Source organism: Ictidomys tridecemlineatus, chromosome 9 (assembly GCF_052094955.1).
Source record: "Ictidomys tridecemlineatus isolate mIctTri1 chromosome 9, mIctTri1.hap1, whole genome shotgun sequence".
Lineage (NCBI taxonomy): Eukaryota > Metazoa > Chordata > Mammalia > Rodentia > Sciuridae > Ictidomys > Ictidomys tridecemlineatus.
In genome coordinates, this window is record NC_135485.1 from 80,908,696 (window position 1) to 80,930,483 (window position 21,788).

Below are 21,788 nucleotides of genomic sequence, written 5' to 3' on the forward strand. Positions count from 1 at the left end.
AGCAGTTTTGCTTTCTTCTTGGTCACACAGAAAAAAACAGCAAGAGCCTACTTACAAAAAAGTTAATCAACAAAGCAAATTGAAACTGCTTGCAGCAAATGGCTTCCATTCCCCCACTCCCCAGCTATTTTCAGCAATCACATCCAGAGTCCAATTCCAGCCCAATATGAAATGTGTGCTCCCAAGAAAGCCTGTATAATTTACATCACCCAACTTGGGGAGGCAAGGGGAATGCTGAGAAGATCAGTTCTCCAAAGGTTCATTGAAATCCAAAACTCCTATTTTTTCATAAAACTCATTGAAAGGCAGGGGCCTCACCTGCAGCCATCAGTGGTTGAATGATGGCACAGAGGCTTCAATGTGAAACCCTGAATGTCAATCATTACAAGTGCTTCTGACACACTCTAGTTCAACCAGGGACAACCCAAAGTGCTCAAGGAGAACAAACTTTGTTCCTGCAAGTGGAAGCAGCTTGCATGAACTGCTTCAGTCAGGAAATTCCAAGCTCTTCTCAGCAAGCACATTCAGAGCACAGTACTGGCCCAATAGAAAAAGGATCCTAGCAAAAGGGTCTCACACCTACAATCACCTTCATAAAGTAGCATCCCATCTTCTGTGTGGAAGTGGGTTTCTTCTTGGCCCTTATGCTGTGGAGGAGACCACTAGAAGCTCAGCCTCATGCAGGACCATCTGACCTGGACATTTTGCAAACCCTATGAAGCCCTCACACAAGCTCAAATGCTACAGGACTTTGCAGAATAGTCCAGGTAACAGTAGACATTCATTCATTGTCTAGAGTCTACAGATTCCTATATGCATGTCATTCATTATCATCAAATGCACAATTTTGATTAAAAATCATATAGCTAGCTAGCTAGATAGATAGATAGAGATATCATTCCAATTTGAATCAAAAAAATCAGAAATATTCCCAAATCCAAAGAGTGGATCCCCATTGTGATGCTACCAGTGGAAAATTCCACAGCTGACCTCATGGGATGGTTCACAGTGAAAACACAGCTGCATGAAAAATATTACATGACATGACCTTCTGGTTATGTGGAAAGTGGCATGTGCAGTACACATGCATGTCTTCTTCAGACATGGGATTCATTTGCAAGACACCTTATGTAATGGAAAATACTCCAAAATGGGAGAAATCAGAACCACATCTCCAAAGTATTTCAGAAGAGACCAACTTCATCTGTGTATCTATCGCTCAGTGAGTGTGTGTGCTCGTGTGTGTGTGTGTGTGTGTGCTCTAGTGTGTGTTTGTGTGTGTGTGTGCTCTAGTATGTGTTTGTGTGTCTTTGTTTGTGTTTGTACCATGATAGCCGATACTTCATTGCCCCCATTGGAAAACTGACTCAGATAATGCCATCTGCCAAACTCCTAAAAACCAAACTTCTTGCTGATACAAGGAAACATTCCTTCCTGTTGGTTTGGATGTGTCCTTTAGAAATCACTGCTACATTTAGTATACTCAAATTATTACAGTAGATCAGGTAACAAAAACATATATATTTTTAAATAATAATATATTAATGGAAACAACAAATACAGGATAGAGTAACAACTGTGTTACTAAACAAGGTCAAGGACAATGGCAAACTATAGATTCAAACTTTGAAGAAAATAATTATCAATGTAAATATTCCTGGGCTGCCTCAGTCCTGCCCAGGCACACAGCAGCAGAATGGTTTTGCAAGCATCCTCAGGAGGGTTGCACTCTTCTTTGCAGGACGAGAGGGAGGTTGAGGCTGGATCCACAAATCATTCTTTTGGGAGAGGCTCCTTTTCCTCAGCACGAAGTTGGGTTTTGTGTGAGGGTTCTTTGCGTAAAATACATTGGCCTGCGCTGGAATCCTCAGCTCTGGGGAGAGAGGGGTGTACACAATAAGGTGGCTCAGGAGGTGCTCTCTGGGACACCCCAACATCTGAGAGCCTGTGCCAGAAACGAACTGAGCCACACACCTGAGAGCTCTCCAATTCAGCACCAATACCAACAAGACAGCCTCCACAGACCTCCCTGAGGAAGAACTAGGCAGAGCACTTCCACAGACCTAATGTCGGTTCCTATCAAAGGCTTTGGACTCCAAAACATCCCAGGTCCTCTTGCATCTGCCAAAGTACACCACTAGGGTTTGCATCTGAAATCTCCCACAAAAGGCTCATGTGCCAAAGATTCAGTCCACACATGAGCCATCTTCACAGGTGGGTTTGGAGGGAAGCATTGGATGGTGAGTGCTCTGGTGTCAACATGAAATTCTCATTCAAGATGAATACACTACTGGGGGGTGGGAGGGACTGGAAGAAAGGTTGAGCATGCTTGGAGGAAGACATAAACAGGGGTGCACCCTGGGCAATAATACCTTGTCCCTTTTGGCTTCACTGAATCCTCATTCTCCAAGTAGAGGTCCTCCTTCTCCTCTCCATCTTTCTCTCTCTCCCTCTCTCCCAGCCTTGCTCTCTCTCTCCCAGTCTATGCCTGTTTGGCAAGGGCTGAGTAGCTCTCCACTGCCACACACTAGACCTTTATGGACAGCTTCAGTGCACAACCAAAGAGAAAGTTGTGAAACCCAGAGAAAAGGCCTAGGATTCCTCAAGTATGGCCACAGTGAGGACAGGCTGACCAGCACAGATACCAAATTAGAGCCATGCTTCTGCATTGGTGGAGCCTGCCTCCATGTGAACCAGGCTTCTGAGAATGGAGGCCAAATTCCAAATGCTGCCCAACTGAGAACAATGGTTCCAAAGACCAGCAAAGGGAATGCTTCCCTCCAACATGGTGTATGGTCCAGTGGTGCCATGACCCCAAGTGGGGGAATACAACAGCCTGCTTCTTCTTCCTCTGAACTCGTGTTTCCTGTTGCCCTTCTCTAACCTACAGCCTGTTCTTTATCCCTTCTGGGTTGGATGTGGGGATCTCTGCTATGAATTTCTTAGGCTACCAAGGCCCCAGACAGACTTCCTCTTCCATTGATTCTACTAACCTAACAGTAGGTTAAGATAGGAAACAAGTGATTCTAGAACTCATAGGGATGGTGGTCTTCAGCATACATAGGCTGGGATAATGGCTGCTGTGGTGTTTGGCTCACAAAAACCAACCAACCAACCAACGAAAAAGCGCTGGCATTATTATCAGATGAGCTTTGTGGCTACGTGCTCAGGAAGCCCTCATCTGACTTTAGTTAGGGATCATAACCTGGCTATTGTGATCACTCCTTGGCAAGCACTCTGGTACAGAAGACCATGGAATTTATGCAAAGACAGATGATTCAAGCTGTCTCCCAGGCTGTTTTCTTCCCAATTTCATCCTGTTACTGCTTGCTAGAATCCTGGCAATGCTCTGCCAAGACAGTGGTTTTCTGGTCACACAGAAGGCTTTCAATCCTACTGCTTCAGTCCACAAAATGCCAGTTCCATCTTTAGCCCATGCATTCCCATGTTCCTCTGAAACCACTCTTATCCCAGACCATGAAACCATACTGCTCCTGGAAAGAGGATTTCCTCCTCACTACTCAAAGATTTCAGCTTTGGATGCCTGTTGATGTCCAGGGGAGGCACCTTTTAAGGAGCCAAAATATCCACTGGGGTATACCATTGGACCTTGAGACCTTCCTCCAGCAGAAGTGCAGTTGGCTTTGTGCACGAACCCAACACACCTGTTGGAGCATTCTTGGGGGTTCCGAGACTACTCTTTGGTGATAAGAGTTGACCTGAGTACACATCCTGACCCTTGTTCTCTGTCATCTGATTGTCCCACTTACTCTGACGGTGAGAGATGATTTGGCCCAGCTCATAATCCTCCGGCTTCTCCTGAGTAAGCAAGTGCAGCTCAAGGGCCCTGCGGATGACGACAGGAGCTCGATCGTGGCAGGTTACCTGAAGCAGCATGGGAGACAGGCCTTCAGGAAATGGGCCTTGAAGTGACTACTCAAGGACAGTGGGCAGGGGCATTCTGGAGGCACCTCCACTCTAAATACAAGGGCAACATCCATGACCCTACTACCTGAGGCTGACCTCCTGCTCATCACGTGGGCTCTTCCCATAGGCTACTAGCTTAATCCTTGTACATAGGACTTCCTGGACCTGCCATTGCTCTTTGTGGAGCTGCACTTCTCTCCAAGTGAAAGGACCCCATTACCTGCATACAGATGCAATCACATCCTACAAGTTGGGAGGAATGGGACAATAGCCTCCAAGATCCCAGGTCTGCCCGAGGATGCAGGCGGCATTGGGAATGGCCTAGGCACAAAACCTACAGGCTTTGGTCTGGATTGCCAGGGTCCAAATCAGACCCAGGAACATGACCACACACAGGAGTGACGAAAGATAGCCACAAGAGCTCCTGGCCTCCAGAGGCTCAGTGCTGGCTGAGGTATAAGAGGGCACCTCATACGGCAAGGGTGGTCATTGGGTTACCAGGACATGTAGTGTGCCTGCTCCACATCCATACTGACTCTGCAAAGAGACCCTCTCAGCTCCTTGTTCAAGGAACATGCAGAACCTCATACTGGTGTCCTGCTCCACAGACGCCAGCATCCCATACAGGGGAACCTGCAACCTAGGTCCTGGCCTGTTCTCATCTGTCACCCATATCTGCCTCTGCCCTTCTGGACTGCATGCTGCCACCTGACACACAGAATCCCTCAGACATGGTGGTGGACAAGCTGCTGCTCTCCCTCATCTCAGCTCCAGCCCTTCACACTGACCTCTTCCTTCTTGATTCCCATCTATCCTCCTGATCATCCAGAAGCTCCAAATTCAAGAGGGCATGAGTAGTCCATGGTATTGGACCAGTGTCTGCTCCCCACCCAGGTGTAAGCACCAGGGGACACCCTTGCTCCCAGGCTTACCAAAACAGTCTTGGCCATCTTTGGACTTTGTGTTTCTAAGTGGACATGAATTAAGCAGGTGTCTCCCACCTGATTGTGGGAAAGCGGCCTGGAGGACTTGCAGGTTGATTCTGAGAACTGTGGGGGATGGAACATCAGCAAACCCAGAAAAAGAAAGCCACCCCAGCCTGTCAGTTGGCTCTATGGGCTTCTAGCACATATATCCAGCTGCTCAGGCTTCTTATTTCCCCAGGTGGGAGTGGAATGGCAGCACAAGTACAGCTTGAATAAGGTAGGTGTTTACCTCCTTTGCCGTGACCTCGCGGCATTTCCTCACGATGAAATAATATTTTATTTGTGGATTCATGGACAGATACATGAGTGAGTGGTCAGGGACCTTGATTTCTGCAGAGCAAAGTGGAGAGAATTGTTAGGTGGCACTCAAGGATTATACCACAAAACACCCACAACCCCTGAGAGTCTCCGCCAGGGTGAGCCGGCACCAGAATTGAGAGCCCTCCTATCCAGCTACAGTGCCACCAAAGACTCCCTTAGTGATTCTTCCCTGGAGAAGATGATGTACAGGATTCTAAACCAAAAGAGCACCTGGCAATGGAAACAGCACATTGGGCACAGAACTTCTCAGTGCAGGTTGGATCTGCCAAAGGGACACTGCTAGGCTTTGCATCAGGATTGGCAAAGGCTTTGGTGCTTAGGCCTTTCTCCCCAGGGCAGCCATGCTCACACATGGGCATTCAGGGAAGCATTGGATAATGGGCGAATTCATCCAATTGCCCTGGATGAATCCACTCATGGATGAATATGCGGAGGGGAGGTGGTATCCATCAGAGGTGTGTTGGGCATGGACATGAGAGAACTTCAGCAGGGTGGTGCCCTGGAGAACTCTATTGTTTTCTAGGATCGCTCTCCTTCCCCTTGTTTCTCATCATGAGCTGTCTGCTTGGTACTTTTATTCTGGTTCTTGTTCTACATCTGGCTTTTCTTTCTGTCCTGCATCTTCTTGTAGTTCTTTCTGGGTCTTTTCCTTGTTCCTACATGATTTATTCTTGTTCTTCTTCTTGTGTATCTCCCTCCACCCTTCCTTCTGTTCACCTCTTTCTTTTTCTTCTTCTTCCTCCTGCTCTTCATTGTGTGATCCTCTCCCCACTCAGGAGTGTCTCTTTCTCCTCCTCCTCCTTCTCCTTCTTTCTCTGGCAATGGTGGGGCATCCTGAGGAGTTCAAATCTATCACACTCTTCTGCCCAGATGCAGCTTCTGTTCAGTAGTCCAAGATGAAATCAGTTCTCAATCAATGGCCAGGAGTGAAACCAAGACCAAAGACAAGTGACTTCCTTTCTTTGTCATTGTCACAGTCAGGAAAGACTGAATGACAGACACCGCATTCTGGATAGGCTTCTACCTATGGTAGTCAGCACCTCATCTGGACCAGGATTGCTAAAATAGATACCACCTCCATAAAGCTTCTCCAATGAAAACAAGGTTTCCAAAATCTAGGAGAGGGCCAGCATCACTGCCACCCTCCTGCCATAAGGCATAGATGCCATCACACCTAGTGGGTTCCAGGCCCCCCGTAGTCCTCCCTTTTGACGTCTGTTACACACAAACCTCCCCTGGTCTGGAGCCTGCTCTCAACTGATGCTAGGGTTGAAAGTCTGTTTCTGAAATCACCTTTGTAGATTCTCGGTTTGGTAATTCCTTTTGATTGGCTTATTTTTTTACTAGGGATAAAGCCAGAGGCACTTAAGCACTGAGACCATTCCCAGGCCTTTTTACTTGGGTACAGGGTCTCCCTAAGTTTCTGAGGCTGTTTGGAAATCCCCATCCTCCTGCACTGCCTCCCAAGTCCCTGAAATTCGCAGACACTGCCCCTTGCCCAGCTCCTTGCACCTCAGTCTTCCTCATGTGTGAGACAGAGCCAACTCAAATGAGGCAGTGTGTGAAAATCGGAAAACTCACTTACATGCCCGACAGATGGTGGGTTCTATTGTGGACAGGCTGGGATGGTGGAGGCTAGGAGTGTCTGGCTCACAAGAAAGGAAAGAGCACTGGAATTGTGGACAGCTCAGCATTGTGGCCTCTGTTCTTCAGATGCCCTTCTTTGTTGCTGGAAGGAATAATAACCTGGCCATTCTGATATCTTCATGAGATGGGCACCCAGGCACAGAGGACTTGGAATTGTTCCAAAAAGAACCCAAACAGGCTGTCCCCTGGCCTTGACTTCCTCTTCGCTGAGTCCTGTTCCCAGTCTCTGCAATACTGACATTCTTGAGTAGGCAAAACTTCTCATATCCTGGCCATGGATTGGGACCTGTGCTGCTTCCGTCCATAGCTATGCTGATCCAATCAGGACCCATGCTCTGCTCCTCTTCATTTGAAGGCATCTTTATCAGTGAGCCATAAACCAAACTGATGATGGATTGAGCCTCTCTCTGCCTTGCCCTCATCGATATTAGCTTTGCATTGCCAGACCAGGTCCAGGAGAGAACACATTTAGGGAGGTTCAGCAGCACCCTCGGGCCTCATTGAGCACCTCCAAATTGTACATGCTCATCACTGCACTTGGTTTCCTGCACCAGGCCCACCACACCCTGGCTATTTTAGGGCCAAGGCCCACTTTCTCTTGGCTGTGAGTTATCCTGAGCCCACTGTGGATCATGTCTCCCCACTGTCTGATTGTCCTACTTACTCTCATGCAGAGACATCATTCTCAGTAGCTCAAAGTTGTCCACATCCTCATGCTGCAACAAATTTTGGTCCAAGGCCCTGCGAATGAGGCTTGTCACCCTCTCCTGACATGTCACCTAGATCAGAGTGAGACAAATGTCATCAGAAAATGGCTTTTAGAGGAGCTACCCAGAAGACTGTGGTCAAACATTCAGGAGAAATGTTAGCTACATATACAAGGGCACAATCTTGTTATCCTGCTACCTGAGTGTGGCCTCCATATACCCCCTGGGTTTTTGCAACGTGCTACTAGAACAATCCTGGTACAAATATCTGCCTGTACCTGCCATCTCCCCTCTCCCTGGGGAGCCACATTCCACTCAGGTCAAAGGACCAAACTGCCTATGCACAGACACACTCTCATCTCACTGAGATGACAGCAATGGGCCAGGGATCTGGGATGTAGGCTGCCTTTGTGGGTCGAAGAGGCAGATGCACTGAAAATTTTGGTCCTGACTGCCACTACACAAAACAGACTCAGATACAAGAGTGTGTACTTGAGTGCTTCATGATAGCCTGGAGAGGCCCTGGGCTCTGGAAGCTCGGTGCGGGTCTGGTTCTAATGATGTATTTGACTCAGCACTGGCAGTCACTGAACATGTCTCCTCTGCAGCTGGACACCTGCAGCATTAGCGTATCTACTGCACATCCATAGAAATTCTGCCAAGAACCCCTTTAGCTCCGTATTTACATACATGGAAAGACTGACATTCTGAAGCTTTGGCATGACCCCCCAGGTTATCCCGACCCCAAATTTCCACACCTAGTCATGCTAAGGAGGTTCTCTTCCCTGCCACCAGGAACACACCCTTTCCTACACATGTGACAAGTCACTGCCAGCTCCTCTGTTCCAACCTCACTCATTGAGAATACCAAGTTCTAGGCACTGCAGCCTGCACCCTGGACATATCTCTGCCTTCATCTGTCCACAGCAGATGCCTTCATCTGTCCGTCTGCACTTCTGGCCTGCCAAACCCACAATACACAGGCCCACTCACCGCTGCAGCTGGGCATGCTGAGACTCTCTCCTCTCAGGTCAAGCCCTTAAGACTGACCTCTCTCTTCTTAATTTCCAACTACAGCCCCAGGGTTGGCTGTGTCTCCTGCCTTCCACTGTGTGGACACCCAGGAGGCAGCCCTGCTGTCAGGCTTACCAGGATGCGCTTTGTCTCTCTCAGGCTCTGTCCCTCTAGGAGGACGTGGACAAAGCGGCTGTCTTCCACCTGCTCGCTGGAGTGAAGCAGTGAGGAGCTGCTACTGGTGACTTTTCTCATGCACCACTCATTGCTTTGGGTGGCCTGGGGCAATGGTGCTGAGGCCACCGCAGAGCTGCTGCTCACAGCTGCTGGGATCCTGGATGCCACTGCCACAGAAGGCTCCAAGAACTGTGGGGGATGACAACATCAGCAAAGCCCAGCACCTGCACCCCACCCAGCCTGGCATTGGCTCTGTGGGCATTCTACAACATCCATCCAGAACCTGAGGTTCTTGTCCCCTTGGAGGATATGGAGTGGCACCAGGAGTAAAGACTGAAGAAGGTGGCTGTTTACCTCCTTTGGCTTGACTTTAAACAACTTGCTGGCAGCTGTTTCCCGAAGAAGAAAGTTATAATCCACTCTGCCATCCAGGGCGTAATATACATTTCCATCAGCAGGTATCCTCAGCTCTGGAGAGGCAGGGGCAGAGGCGTGGTAGGTGACACTCAAGGAATACACTACCCACCATCCCCCACAACTGAGAGCCTCTGCCAGCTCTGGTCTCACACACAGACCTGAGAGCCCCCGAATCCAGCTACTGTTGCACCAAAGACTCCCCACTGATTCCTCCCTGAGGACCCTCTATGCACAGGAATCCACTACAGGAACACCTTTCAAGGAAATAGCCCCTTGTACCCCAGACCCTCTTAGTTCACGCTGGACCCACCAAAGCGAAACAGCTAGACTTTGTATTTGGATTGGTCCCCTAAGACTCATGTGTTCAAGGTTTTCTCCCCACTGCAGCAATGATCACAGGTGGATTTGGGGAAAAGCACTTGATGGTGGGTGCCTCCACCTTGCCAGTGGATTCATCCACTCATACAGGGCTACACTAATTGGAGGGGTATGGTTTGGAGGTGTGTTGAGCGTAGGTGGAGGATGTCCACAGCAGGGCTGTGCCATTCAGAGATATATATTTCTCTTGAGTTCCCCACTTCTGCATTTCCTCCTCCTGAGTATAATTCTCATTCACATTTTTAATCAATTTATTGTTATACTTCTTGTTCGGCTTGTGTTTCTCCTACTTGTTCTTGTTCTTCTTCATCTTCTCCTCATGCTTCTTCTTATATTCATCTTGACCTTCTTATTCATGGTCTCCTCCTTCAACCTATTTTCATTTTTCTACTCCTCCTTCTCCTCCTCCATGTCCTCCTCCTCCATGTCCTCCTCCTCCTCGTCCTCCTCCTCCTCGTCCTCCTCCTCCTCCTCGTCCTCCTCCTCCTGCTCCTCCTCCTCCTCGTCCTCCTCCTCCTCCTCCTTTTTCTTCTTCTTCTCTCTCTCTTTCTCTCTCTCTCTCTCTTTCTCTCCAAGAAAAGTTTACAAGCTGTGAAGGGTTATATTCTACCACACTCTTCTCTCTAGAAATGGCCTCTGGTCCTAAGTGGACTCAGTTTGAAATGAATTGAAAGATTGGAAGCCAGAAATGATTCTTCATTGAACTGTTTTTCTCATGTACTCATCTAGGTCAGGAAAGGCCGCCAAAGTAGGAACCCTGTGGTTGTCTGTCTTCTTTGACACAAGACAAAGAAGCCTCTCTTCTTGGCCCCTTGTGGATAATAGCTTTGCAATGCCTCCTCAGGCCAAGGAAAGAACACAAGTTAGGCAGGTCCACAGCCCCTGGGGAACATGAAGAACCTGCAGATTGATGCCCCATCATTACACTTTGTTTTATGCACAAGTCCTACCATACTCATCCTGTGCATTGGGTCAACGCACACTGTGTTTTGGCTCCCAGTTATCCTGAGCCCACTGTGACTCACTGCTCCCTACCCTCTGATGGTTCCACTTACTCTGATGGTTCGAGACAATTTGCAGAAGCTCGTAGTTTTCTGGATCCTCCTGCTGGAGCAAGTGTGCATCTAAAGCCCTGCGGATGATGACTGGAGCCCTGTCCTGGCAGGTCACCTGAGCAGGGTTGGAGAAAGCTCATCAGAGAGGGAATTTGGGAGTAGCTATTCAGAGGACAGTGCTCAAGGACAATCAGAGACAAGTGAGCTCTCAACACAAGGGCACCATCTTGATACCCTGCTACCTGAGGCCTTCATGTGATCATGTGGGGGTCTTCCTATGAGCCTCTAGTCCAATCTTGGTCCAAGAGTTTGCTTCAACCTGCTATGCCCTACAGGGACAAGGGAATAAGGACCAAAAGGTTTTGTACAGACACACTCTAGTCCCATCAAGATGGGAGGAATGGTCCAGTGGACTTCCATATCCCTGCTCTGGTCTGGGATGCAGCTGCATTTTTGTGTGGACCAGGCACAAACCCTAGGTGCTTTGATCCTGACAGCCAGGGCACAACACACACTAGGACTCTTTAATGATAGGCATAGAAGCTGATGAACTCTAGAGTGTCAGTGCTTGCTAGGGTGTCAGGAGGTTCAGACCCAGCAGGTGCACTGGTTCAACATGGCTCCCCTGGAGGTGGACACCAGAGTCTCATGATGGATACTCCACACCCAGGAAAATTCTGCAGAGAGAGCCGCTGATTCTCTATTCACATACATGCAAACTAGGACACTAATGGGCCCCTCCAAGGCCCCCAGTTCTCTGTGACCCACACCTACCCACCCTAATCATTCTACAATGGCTCCCTTCCCTTCAACCAGCAACATATCCCCTTCCACACACACGAAAATGACTGCCAACTCCTGTGCTTCAACCTCCACGGTTCAATATACTCCTCCTCAATACCAAGGTCAGTAGAGGATGGCCTGTACCCTTGATATTTCTCTGACCTCCTCTGAACCCAGCACTCACTTCTACACTTCTGACCTGCACACCCCAAAACACACAGGCCCACTCGCACCCAGACTTGGCATGCTGCTGCTCTCCCGCCTCTCTCTTGCTCACTTTCTGCTCTCCTTCCTGACCTTCCAGAAGCTCCAGTTCAAGAAGACAGGCCTAGTCCAAAGTGTTTGCTGTGGACTCGGTCTTCCCCACTGTGGGCTCCCAGGAGACTCCCCTGCTCGAAGACTCACCAGGATGCTCCTATACTGTGTTGTCCTTTCGTTTTCCAGGTAGACGTGAATGAGGCACCTGCCTCTCATCCGCTTGTTATATTGGGGCCTTGGGGAGGACGGAGTGGAGACCCCTGATGTCCTGGACTCCGGATCTTCCCCTTCCCTGGGAGAAGGCTCTGGCTCTGGGGTTGGCTGAGGAGCCGTGACAGGAACTGAGCTTGTAGCTAGAGGAGAAAAGATGCCAACATGACTGGCTTGCCCTGACCTTCCCACAGACAGACAATACCCCTGCTGCCAGGAAGAACTCAGGCCCTTAGCCCACACAGGACCTCTTTGCAGACTGGGGTCACTTCCTCAATGGACTAAGGCTTATCCTAATTTCCACCCAACACCAGGCATACAGACTCCCTGCAGTGGGACAACAGTCGGATCTTTCCTCATATACCCTTAGGTACTCACCACAGTCCGCCTGGCTCTCAGGCTTTGCCTGGCTTGATTTGCCATCTTCAATTGGAGCCAGGAGGTGGTGTGCTTGGTGTTCCAGGTTCAAGCCACCCAGCAGGAGCCACATGGATAGCAGCTGCTGCAGACTCAGAAAGCCTGGAGGCTGATGGGAAGCCTCGGAGTAGAGGTTCACCCAGGTCCCCAGGAAGGAAGGTGAGGCACTGTGGGGAGGAAAATGTGGAGTCAGCAAAACCCTGGCCTTGTCTTCGCCACAGCCTCCAGAGAAAACCTCTGACCCTACACTGGGGAGAGCAGTCTTTCCTCAGCCTTCCCAAGTCAAATCACCTTGCAGGTCCCTATTCTGGAAACAGGAGCCCATCCTCTTGACCCCAAGCCCATTCCATGTTGAAGTTGGTCCAGGGGTCCACCACAGTTACTGAAGAGGACAACGTGCAGTTATGCCCCATGGAGTCAGGGATGCAGTCACATGTAGGATATGTACTCATGGCACCTGCAGTTTGAGGCTGACCCCCATGAAAAGGGACACAATGGCAGTCATTTGCACCCCATTTTTCACTGAATTATGAAACATGACTGGAAACGTGTCTTCACACAGTGGGTCCTTTCTCCATGTTCATCAGTGAATGAGCCCAAACTGCTGATTCCCACATATCTCTGGGTGTGGTAGCGGCCAAGACCAAAGCCTCTGTCCAGCTATGTCCCAGATAAAATGCTCTGTCCCACTATGGAAATTAACATGTCTTTATTAACCCAAAAGTGCTTTTCCAAAGGCCTGAGTTTTGAGACGCCTCTGGCACAGATCTACGTTCTTCACGAAGCCAACATCACACCAGAAAGACCACCTGGCCTCGCTGAGTCCACCTGGGAATGAGCTCAGTGCACACCATTGAGCTGTGGTGCCCACTGTGTGGGGACTGCTCCACAGACCTCTGTGGATCAGCTGGAGTCAGGATGATTTCTCTGCCTGAGAGGGGAGTTCACTCCCCTTGCAAGGCTGTGGCAGGCACCTCCAGGACTCGTCCCATTTGGGGCTGACATTCCACTATGAGTGTGGTCCTCTATCTCATTAGGTATCACAAACCTTTGGGTCCCTGAGAGGTACATGGCAGCCCCAAGACGCAGGCATGAGGGGGCTACACACTTGGGCTTGGTGGTCTGGTGCTTACCTTGGGAACAAGAGATCCAGCACCTGCTGGGTGGGGATGGAATCCCAGGAGATTAACCCCATGTTGCTGCTGAAATGTAGGTTCCTCCCACAAATGACAGGCAGGAGCTCATTCCTAAGCTGGTCCTGCCTGTAAGGTTCAAGGCTCTGTACCCTGAAGGGCTCCTCCGTGTTCTCATCATTTTCACCCTGGGTTGGGACCAAGAATGGTGGGTTCAAAATGGAAATGGTGACAAACAGAAAAATGACTTGTGCCAATACACTAGAGTCAAAGCACAATGGGACAGTTCCCATCAGTACAAACACACACACACACACACACACACACACACACACACACATAGTCAGAATAGGAGTCCTGGGCCATTCATCAGGGATCAGACTAGAGGGCCTGCTGGGCTCACCTGCCCTGTGCTACTCACTGTTACTCGTGAGCTCCTGTGCGACAATTGCCAGAGGCTCTGGCGTCTAAGATGAAGCCTCACCCAGTGCATCCACAAAAGGGCTAGTTGGCCCCCCTGAGATTCCTGGGAGCCTGAGGCTCGGCATTCTTTGCAACCACAGGAGAACATCCTTCTCACTCCAGTTTCTCCAACCAAATGAGCTCGGATGGCTTGGTCAGTTAAGTGGGTGCCTGGATACCAGGGTTCCATGTTCTGTTTGATCCATTGTCAAGGCAATGATGTCATTTCCTGTGCCCATACCTGAGCCTCTTTTCACATAATACCACTTTCAAAAGCCCTATGAGCTGCTGATTTCTCCTCCATGCCTAAACATCTCAGGTGCACAGGTGTTCACCAACAACAACCCAAACATCCCCACCAGCGTATGCCCTGCTTGGAGCCACTAGAGTTCCAGCTTGGAGCCTTCAAAAATGCATTCACAACCAGTCCTTCCCTCTCAGCAGCTTTTGGACCCTGGTTCCATTAATGTGCAACTCATGCTGTGCCCAGTCTTTTCTGGAAAGTAGGGTAGCATCTAATCTCTAGGGTTTATTGTGTCTATTGGCCCATAACACCCTCTATTCTCCTGAAACCAGAGATGGGACTCACAGGTGGCTAAAGCACAAATGTAGAGATGGGACAATCACAAGAAGGGGAGAGACAAAGAATGCACCCCAACTCAATCAGGCCTGTGTCCCACACAGGGACGTGGCCAATGTCCGTCCCATCGTGGCTGCAGTTCCCTCTCTACACCATGGCAAGTTGGAGGGGACTGAGATGCAGAGGCTGCTCCCCTCTGCCATACAACTTCCCAAGGCTTCTCCTAAGATTTCAAAAGGGCCAAGTGTGTCTAGTGTTGGGGTCTCACAGAGACTCCAAGGTACCACAGCATCCTGCTGCCCAGAACCGGTTCACCCCTCACCTCAAGGGGGCTCAGCCTCTGGATTCATGGGAATTGAAGTGGGTACAGGTGATGGGATATCACCTCCGAGACTGAGCTATGCCAAGTCCATGACCCCTGTCTGCGTTCCTGTCTCCAGCATCACTCCCCTTTCTCTATTTCCTTTTCAGAGCAAACAAATCTATTTAGCAAGTGTGTCCTGTGATAAAGACATGACAGTCACCCATCCTCTCATTGCAAAAACACTGAGGCTCAGCCAACATGGATCCTACCAGGAACACAGGCATAAACTCAGAGTCTGATCCTCCCAGCCGAGCTTCAGTGGAGCCTGGACTCCCAGCCTCCTGAGTCAAGGAAACAGAGGTGCCTAGCCGAGCCACCTTGGATGCAGCCGCACACAAACTGAACTCATAAATGCCCCTTGCTCTCAGTTGTGAGTAAGAGGGGAGGTGGTGTTTCACAACCCTGGACATCAAGTGCAGTCTCCAGGCTTTGGGGTGTGCCCTGGCCTCTCTCTATCTGCCCAGGCCCTCCAAATCACACTGGCCTTTTACCCAACCTCCTCCTAGGGCCAAACTCAATCCTGCCTCTCAATTTCTGCTGCCTTCCCCAACACACTGCTCCCCAAAATGAGCAGGGCTGGCTCTCTGTTATCATGCTGGTGTCAGCAGCAATGCCACCCCACTGACATAATTCTGAGTCCCAACCTAGGCACTCCAGCTGTCCTTGCCACATGTGGCCCTGTTTGGGCTCTGGCTCTTGCTCTTTTCTTTCATGTGCATGTGTTTTGAGGTTTTGAGTTTCTCCCACTGCAGAACTGCAGCTGTGGCAGGGTAGAGCTCATGAGGGTGACATTCTGAGACACATCCAATCCCATCAGGACTGTTAACTTGGGTGATGCTGAAATACAGTGATGAGTGAACACAAGGGAGGTGGTTGGACCCACCTTGCCTCTGAGTGGCTTCCTTTCAGGACAGGAATGTAGGGATGGGAGCCCCTAGCGTGGGATGCTTTGCACAAGGCGTGACCACGGGCTCTTTCCTGGCAAAAACTGGCTCCACTCAGCATGGAGAGCACTGTCATTCCTGGTGGCTAACAACAGCCCTGGACCCCAGAAAGGAACCCACACTCAAGATTAATGTCTGAGTGTGCGTGTCCTCGAGGAAATGAGGTCTCCTGATCCCAGGTGCAAAGGGGTAAGGCCTCTAACTCCAGGGGCCATGAAGGGACATCTGAGTTTCCCTTGTCCTTCTTTCCCTCTCTGAACCCATGGTGTCCTCACACTAAACACAGTTAGGACCCTGGCCTCATTCCCCAGTTGGGATCATTAGGCTCCATAAAGGACAGTCTCTAAGATGCTTAGTAAACCACCACCCTCTGCACAACCCATAACCCTATTCACCCAGGAGGCACGAGGATTTCTATTCAGGAAAACCAGGAAAGGGAGAGCCTTTCTCAAGGACACAAGGACATTAGTGAGTGAGGGAGTGATTAATGGATGGAGAACTATTTCCACCACCAACTTCCAGGAGCATATATGGCCCTTTGGGCACACGTCCGTACCCTTTTTTTCCAATCAAGTTTTTCAGAGAAGTGAGGCTGCCTTCTAGATGGCACCTCCACACTAAGGGGGTCTCCTACTTCTTCCACATGTACATATTGCAACGGGCCTCCCACTGTGCATCTGAGAACACTCTGTGGGCATCTGTAGCCTTTCAAGACCCCAGAAACCATGCGGGCACCCCAGCACCAGCAGAGCATTTGTGCACATCACAACAATCACACCAGGTGAGAACTCTCCATTCCACTCTGTACTATGCCCTGCCATCTGTACTGATCAGTCCAACCCCTCTCCTTCCTGTTTCTTGATTATACTACCATGGTTCCCACACATGGATGCCAGGGTGCTTGTGGCCCCCCCAACCATTTGAGTTCCAGGAATAGTGAAATGTGTTTGGGAACTTCTGGATGACGGGAAGTCCCACCCTCCAGGTTTTCATCTTCAATGTAATGAGTGCAGAGGGAGCCAGGAGGGCTCTGTCAGGTAGAGAGAGGTGGGAGCTGATGGAGCCTCAACCAAGTGCCCAGGACTCTGGGTTCAGAGCTGGTGTTATGTGGAATTGTTGAGAGATGTGAAGAAAACCCAGATCACTGTACGCAGAGACAGCAGATGCCCTCACGTGGTCAGGCTGCTGTGCTAATCAGAGCCCCAAGATGTTCCACAGGTGTGGAGGTGGGGAACCCACGTGCCAGCCCAGGCTGCTCCTGAGCACCTCTACCTGTATTCGAAGCACGTGACTCTGCATCAGAGTCCTCACATCAATGTATCCCGGCCCCCCACCCCAAAAGTTCTCTCAGAGACACTGAGGTTCCACTGCTCTGGACTTGCCCTTTTCTCTGGGATTCTGGGGGCCCATTAATTAGGAGGTCACAACAATTCTCAGCACACAGGCTGAGCCTACTGAGATCCCAGGAGTATCCAGGCATTGCTTCTATTTATAGTCCATCATGTCCCATGACACTGTGGACACGTATTGCACTCACCTAAAGAAACCACCAGGCCCAGGGCCTTCATGCCACTGGCCTGCAGACACCTGGAGGAACAGGCAACCTATAGGCTGCGTGGAACCAAAGACCCTAGATCCTGGGATCTGAGCTGGACACACAGCTCATGTGCACACAGTCACCACTGTCACTGAGAGTGCAATTGAAACACCCGCAGAGTTAGCAGTGGACCTGATATGCCCACGAGTGGGGGTGAACTGCATCCCTTGAAAATGATCGTGTCCAGAGAAAGGCAAATTTTGTAGGATTTCACTTATCTCAGATTCTCAATTATCAGGTTCATAAAAAGATAAAGTACAATGTTCTTTTCCTGGGCCTCAAGGGCACTAGAATTCAGCATTGATGGCAAGAGTATGTCCACGTGAGTTCTGGAGATGCATGGTGGTGACGCCTATACACCAACATGAACATGCTTAATGCCACTCAACTGTGTCCTCCAAAATGGTTTAATTACAAAACGGATGTTTGGTGTCTATTACCACAATGTAAACCCTTGGGAGACTGCTGATTGACTTATCTTAGCAGAAGTAAATGAATAAAGGTCCTCAGGTATAAAGCTACAAAATGTGGGATGAGCATGGATGAGGATGGGCGGAAATATCCTCCCCCTCTAACACAATTAGGGAAGGATGTGCTGCCCTCAAGTGGCTGGGGGGCCTGGGATCCTGCCACAGAGGGGGATTCCAAACCTCACATCCCCTGACCCAGGCCAGAAGACCAGGTAGAGTCCAAGGACCCTGGGGCAGCCCAATGGCAATAAAGGTCAAAAGTACTGGGATTTGCCTGGACCCTCAATCCCCTACACTGAGCAGGGCTGCATGATGAGGACAGAGGCCATCCACAGCAATCTGCCTTTACAGAAAACAGGGACTCCAGGCTGCCTCTGGCTCACTGAATCAGGGTGGTGTTTTCATAAAGCAAGACCCTTCCTCACATTTGACCAGCAGCTCATGCGCTGACAGCACAATGGCTGGCTTGACTCAGGCCCTGAGAAATGAAATAGAAAATTCATAGCAAACCCATCTTTAGCTCTTCCACATCATCAGGGGGTGTGATTCATTTCCATCAACAAAGATGTCTGAAATGATGTCTAAACATGCTGGGGACTCACCTCCGTGTGGAACTTTTCAGGAAAAAGGGGATCAAATCTCATGAAGCAACTCTTCTCTCCTCTAGCCCATGGGCAATGCAAGGAACCTGCATGATACCAGAGGCTCACTCTCTCTTCTCATGTCTTCTGAAAAGGATTCATGAATGCTTCCTTCAAGGTGAAGCAGAAGCCTGCATTCCCAGCTGCACAGAAGTGTTTGAGGGCAGTGTCTCCCTTAAAACCCAAGAAGAAAAACAGGTCATTAAACAGGCACATGGATTAGAGTACATGATCAATGATCCCTCCTCCCTGAAGCCTTCCACATGCCCATCTTCCACATTCACAGAGAAATGCTTGGCCATTCTCAAGACCAGGAGACCATGATGCTCATCACCAGGAAGTCAATAGGAACATGAACAGAGCAGCATGGATTGCACAAGGTGGCACACCAAGGATCTGCAGCACAGCTGCTAGAACACAAGAGCTTAACTTCAGTATTGACTTTCTGTCACCTGCCAAGTACGATGTTAATGTCAAGCACAACATGCAGATTTGCAAGTAGTGGGTGACACGGTGCATCCATTCACAGAAGTGGGCAACATCTTCATTGGAACAAGGAAGTATCTTATCCTTACTCATCAAAATCATCACAAAGAATAAAATGGATGCACTACTTCTCATTTCACTATCATGTAGCTGTTGGAATTCCCTATGAAATAATACCTCCTCCAAAATAAAAAATATCTCAGACATGTGTCAACTATTCAATGGATGACATTTTAAAAACTAGGCCTTTACTTCATATTTATGTATGCTATAGCCCTGCCTAAGGCTCTTTGAGAAAGGAGCACATAGAATTGGATCTTTGAAAATCTCATATTTGCTGATAAATATTACCGACAATGTCAGGCATGGCGAAGTGAACAGTGGGACTTTGGATACTCAAAGAATGCTATGTTGTGAGATTGGTGTCTCTGACTCATAGACAGCATGTGGTTTCTATGAAAGCTGGTGAGGGAGCAGGAGTAATGAAGCTCATTGAATGATGACCTCAGGGAATACTGACAGATAGGCCAAACTGGAGAACATGTTTCAGCTAACATTGGTATTTGGGCTCCTGAGCCCAGTCCTGTTTTAAAAAAAGTTGCAGACACGCAGTGTTCATGTACAAAATGTCTACCATGTAAAAGTGGGTAATTGAAATGTCATCTAGGTACGCATCTTATGGAATGGTCTGCCAACCTATGAATTTCATTCTAAGAAATAAAAACACAGACATGAGACATGAAGATAAAACCTTGTCTTCACCAGGATGCCTAAAAATAGGTTTTATTTGCCTCATGCAAATAGCTTTCAATAGAACTTCTGATTTCTGAATGAACCCATTCAATTTTATAATGCACAGATCATAAGGTTTTCTTTACAGAATATTCTCTTTTTCTTCTTCTTCTTAAAGCCTCACATAGAAAATGTCTCACAGGAAATAGGAGGGGAATGACCCAAAGGATGAGAGAATGGCTGGAACCTTTCTCAAATGTGCCCATGTAGCCTAAAGTTTGAAGGCACCTAATTGTACTCTAAAACAATGATGAACCCATTTGATCCATTAATTAATAAATATCACCGCTTTACCATTTGAACCAAATCACAGAAAAATGGAAACAGATGATCGAATTCCTCTTCTCCCATCACCTCCTTGCCCAGACTCCCCCCAGAGGTGGATCTAGTCATCTGTTTGTGAGGGAGTCACCCGTGGTCCCCTGTCTCTCAGAAAAGAAAATCCCCTCAGCTACTGTCCCTAAAGCCAAGTGATGGCTGCGGTTTCCACACTGTGTGGATCTGGAGAGATGCACAGTGCCGCTGGACCAGCCTATGTTCAGGGCTGTGTCTGTGTCCCACAGCTGAAACATGTGGTCCAGGGTCTTCTTTCCACCCACAGGTCCTAAGAACTTGCAGTCAGCACGTGCCTCCTTATTCACTGTGGCCACAGACTTCCTGCCAATGGCCATTGCATTGTACATGTCTTATAATTTAACACAGTATTGAAATGAACTTCCTTCTGGGAGCTTCCCAAGACCTGAATTTCTGTGTTGTAGAAAGCATAGCATTGGTGCATTTTTTAAGTTTCATGGATAATGTTAAATGTGCCTCCATAGTGTATGAAAAAAGCTTATCTTCCTATCCCCTCCCAGCACATATTATCAACATCCTTAATTTTTGTAAAAAATAAATAAATAAAACACATCATTTGAGCCTGTGTACATCTTCTTGCCAACTGTGTTCCAGTGACCTCCTCCCATGCATAGTGCTCATCTGTGTTTCTCCTCGTGCCTCCTGTTCTACTGGGTTGCCATTTCCTCCCAATCAGTCCCTCTGTTTTGACAATGTTTGGGGCATATTTCGTTGGAGAGTAGTTTCTAATGTAGATGGTCAATTGAACCATCTTGACAGCTTTGGGTTTTGAGGATTGAAGCCAACCCTCCCCATTTCTAGGCCACAGCCTCTTCTAGATTTCTACCAGTATTCCAGTAAATATTTCATTTAATTTGGTTGGTCTCTGTGTCTGGGTTCAAGACTTAGGTCCTGGACTTGCTAGCAGGGACATTGTGCTTTCTGGTTTGTTGTGTTGGCTTCTTGGGGACACTGTGAGGATCAGTTAGGCAAGGCAGGTAGAGTGGCTGGCCTAGAGCATGGCCCAGAGGGAGCGTTTGATCAACATTATTTGTAAAATAACAGCTGTCAATTATCACAACCAACATGAAAGGCCATCATAATAATCATCATTATTAAAATATTGGTCACAATAATGTTTTCTACTTCTATGGTAAGACTGTATTATACTCTCCATGAGAGAGGTCACAGGCCATGTGTCATTGTGTGCCTGCTTTTGTCACTTAGCCTGGAGGCCCCTGGCATAGTTTGCGCTTCAGGACCGAAAGCTCTTTTACCATACAGTTTTGAAGTGGCCATTGGTCGCCTGATGGTACTCCATGGGGTCATCTGAGCCTGGCTTGCATCTGGCTCCTGCAACCAACATCCTGTTTTGCTAGAAACTCCATCGAAAGAGGCTTGGAACTCCTGCTCTCTTGTTCATCTCTGAAGTTCTGCCATTTCTTCTCAGATGGCTCCATGTCCAAACCTTTCAACCCCCTCCCCTGCTCCAGGGCTTTGAAGTGGTTTCTTTGGGAGCTTCTGCACAGGGTTAAGGACAAGCCATTCCTCACATGCTCCTTCAACAGGAGGAAGGGAGGGACCAGAGGGGCCACAGGGAGCAACTTCCTGCTCTGTTCCATGCAGCCACTTCCAGGCTGGGGCTGCAGCCTGGGGCTGTCAGGATAGCTCTGGCTAAGGGGGAAGCCC

At 48.9% G+C, this 21,788-nt stretch overlaps 1 protein-coding gene across 2 annotated transcripts in view; it reads right to left on the reverse strand.

The window, feature by feature from the left end:
* Positions 1–1,501: 1,501 nt before the first annotated feature.
* LOC144366834 (uncharacterized) overlaps positions 1,502–21,788 on the reverse strand; it is a 30,391-nt gene continuing 10,104 nt past the window's right edge. For both annotated transcript variants that reach the window (XM_078021677.1, XM_078021676.1), the window contains exons 3-14: positions 18,450–18,662; positions 13,431–13,618; positions 12,259–12,464; positions 11,818–12,023; positions 10,630–10,744; positions 9,134–9,249; positions 8,738–8,968; positions 7,546–7,660; positions 5,143–5,243; positions 4,860–4,976; positions 3,771–3,885; positions 1,502–1,873 (exon numbers count right to left, since the gene is read on the reverse strand). In XM_078021677.1, coding sequence (XP_077877803.1) covers positions 1,668–1,873; positions 3,771–3,885; positions 4,860–4,976; positions 5,143–5,243; positions 7,546–7,660; positions 8,738–8,968; positions 9,134–9,249; positions 10,630–10,744; positions 11,818–12,023; positions 12,259–12,464; positions 13,431–13,618; positions 18,450–18,491 — 1,758 coding nt within the window. In that variant the 5' untranslated portion in view covers positions 18,492–18,662 and the 3' untranslated portion in view covers positions 1,502–1,667. The remainder of the gene's footprint in view (positions 1,874–3,770; positions 3,886–4,859; positions 4,977–5,142; positions 5,244–7,545; positions 7,661–8,737; positions 8,969–9,133; positions 9,250–10,629; positions 10,745–11,817; positions 12,024–12,258; positions 12,465–13,430; positions 13,619–18,449; positions 18,663–21,788) is intronic.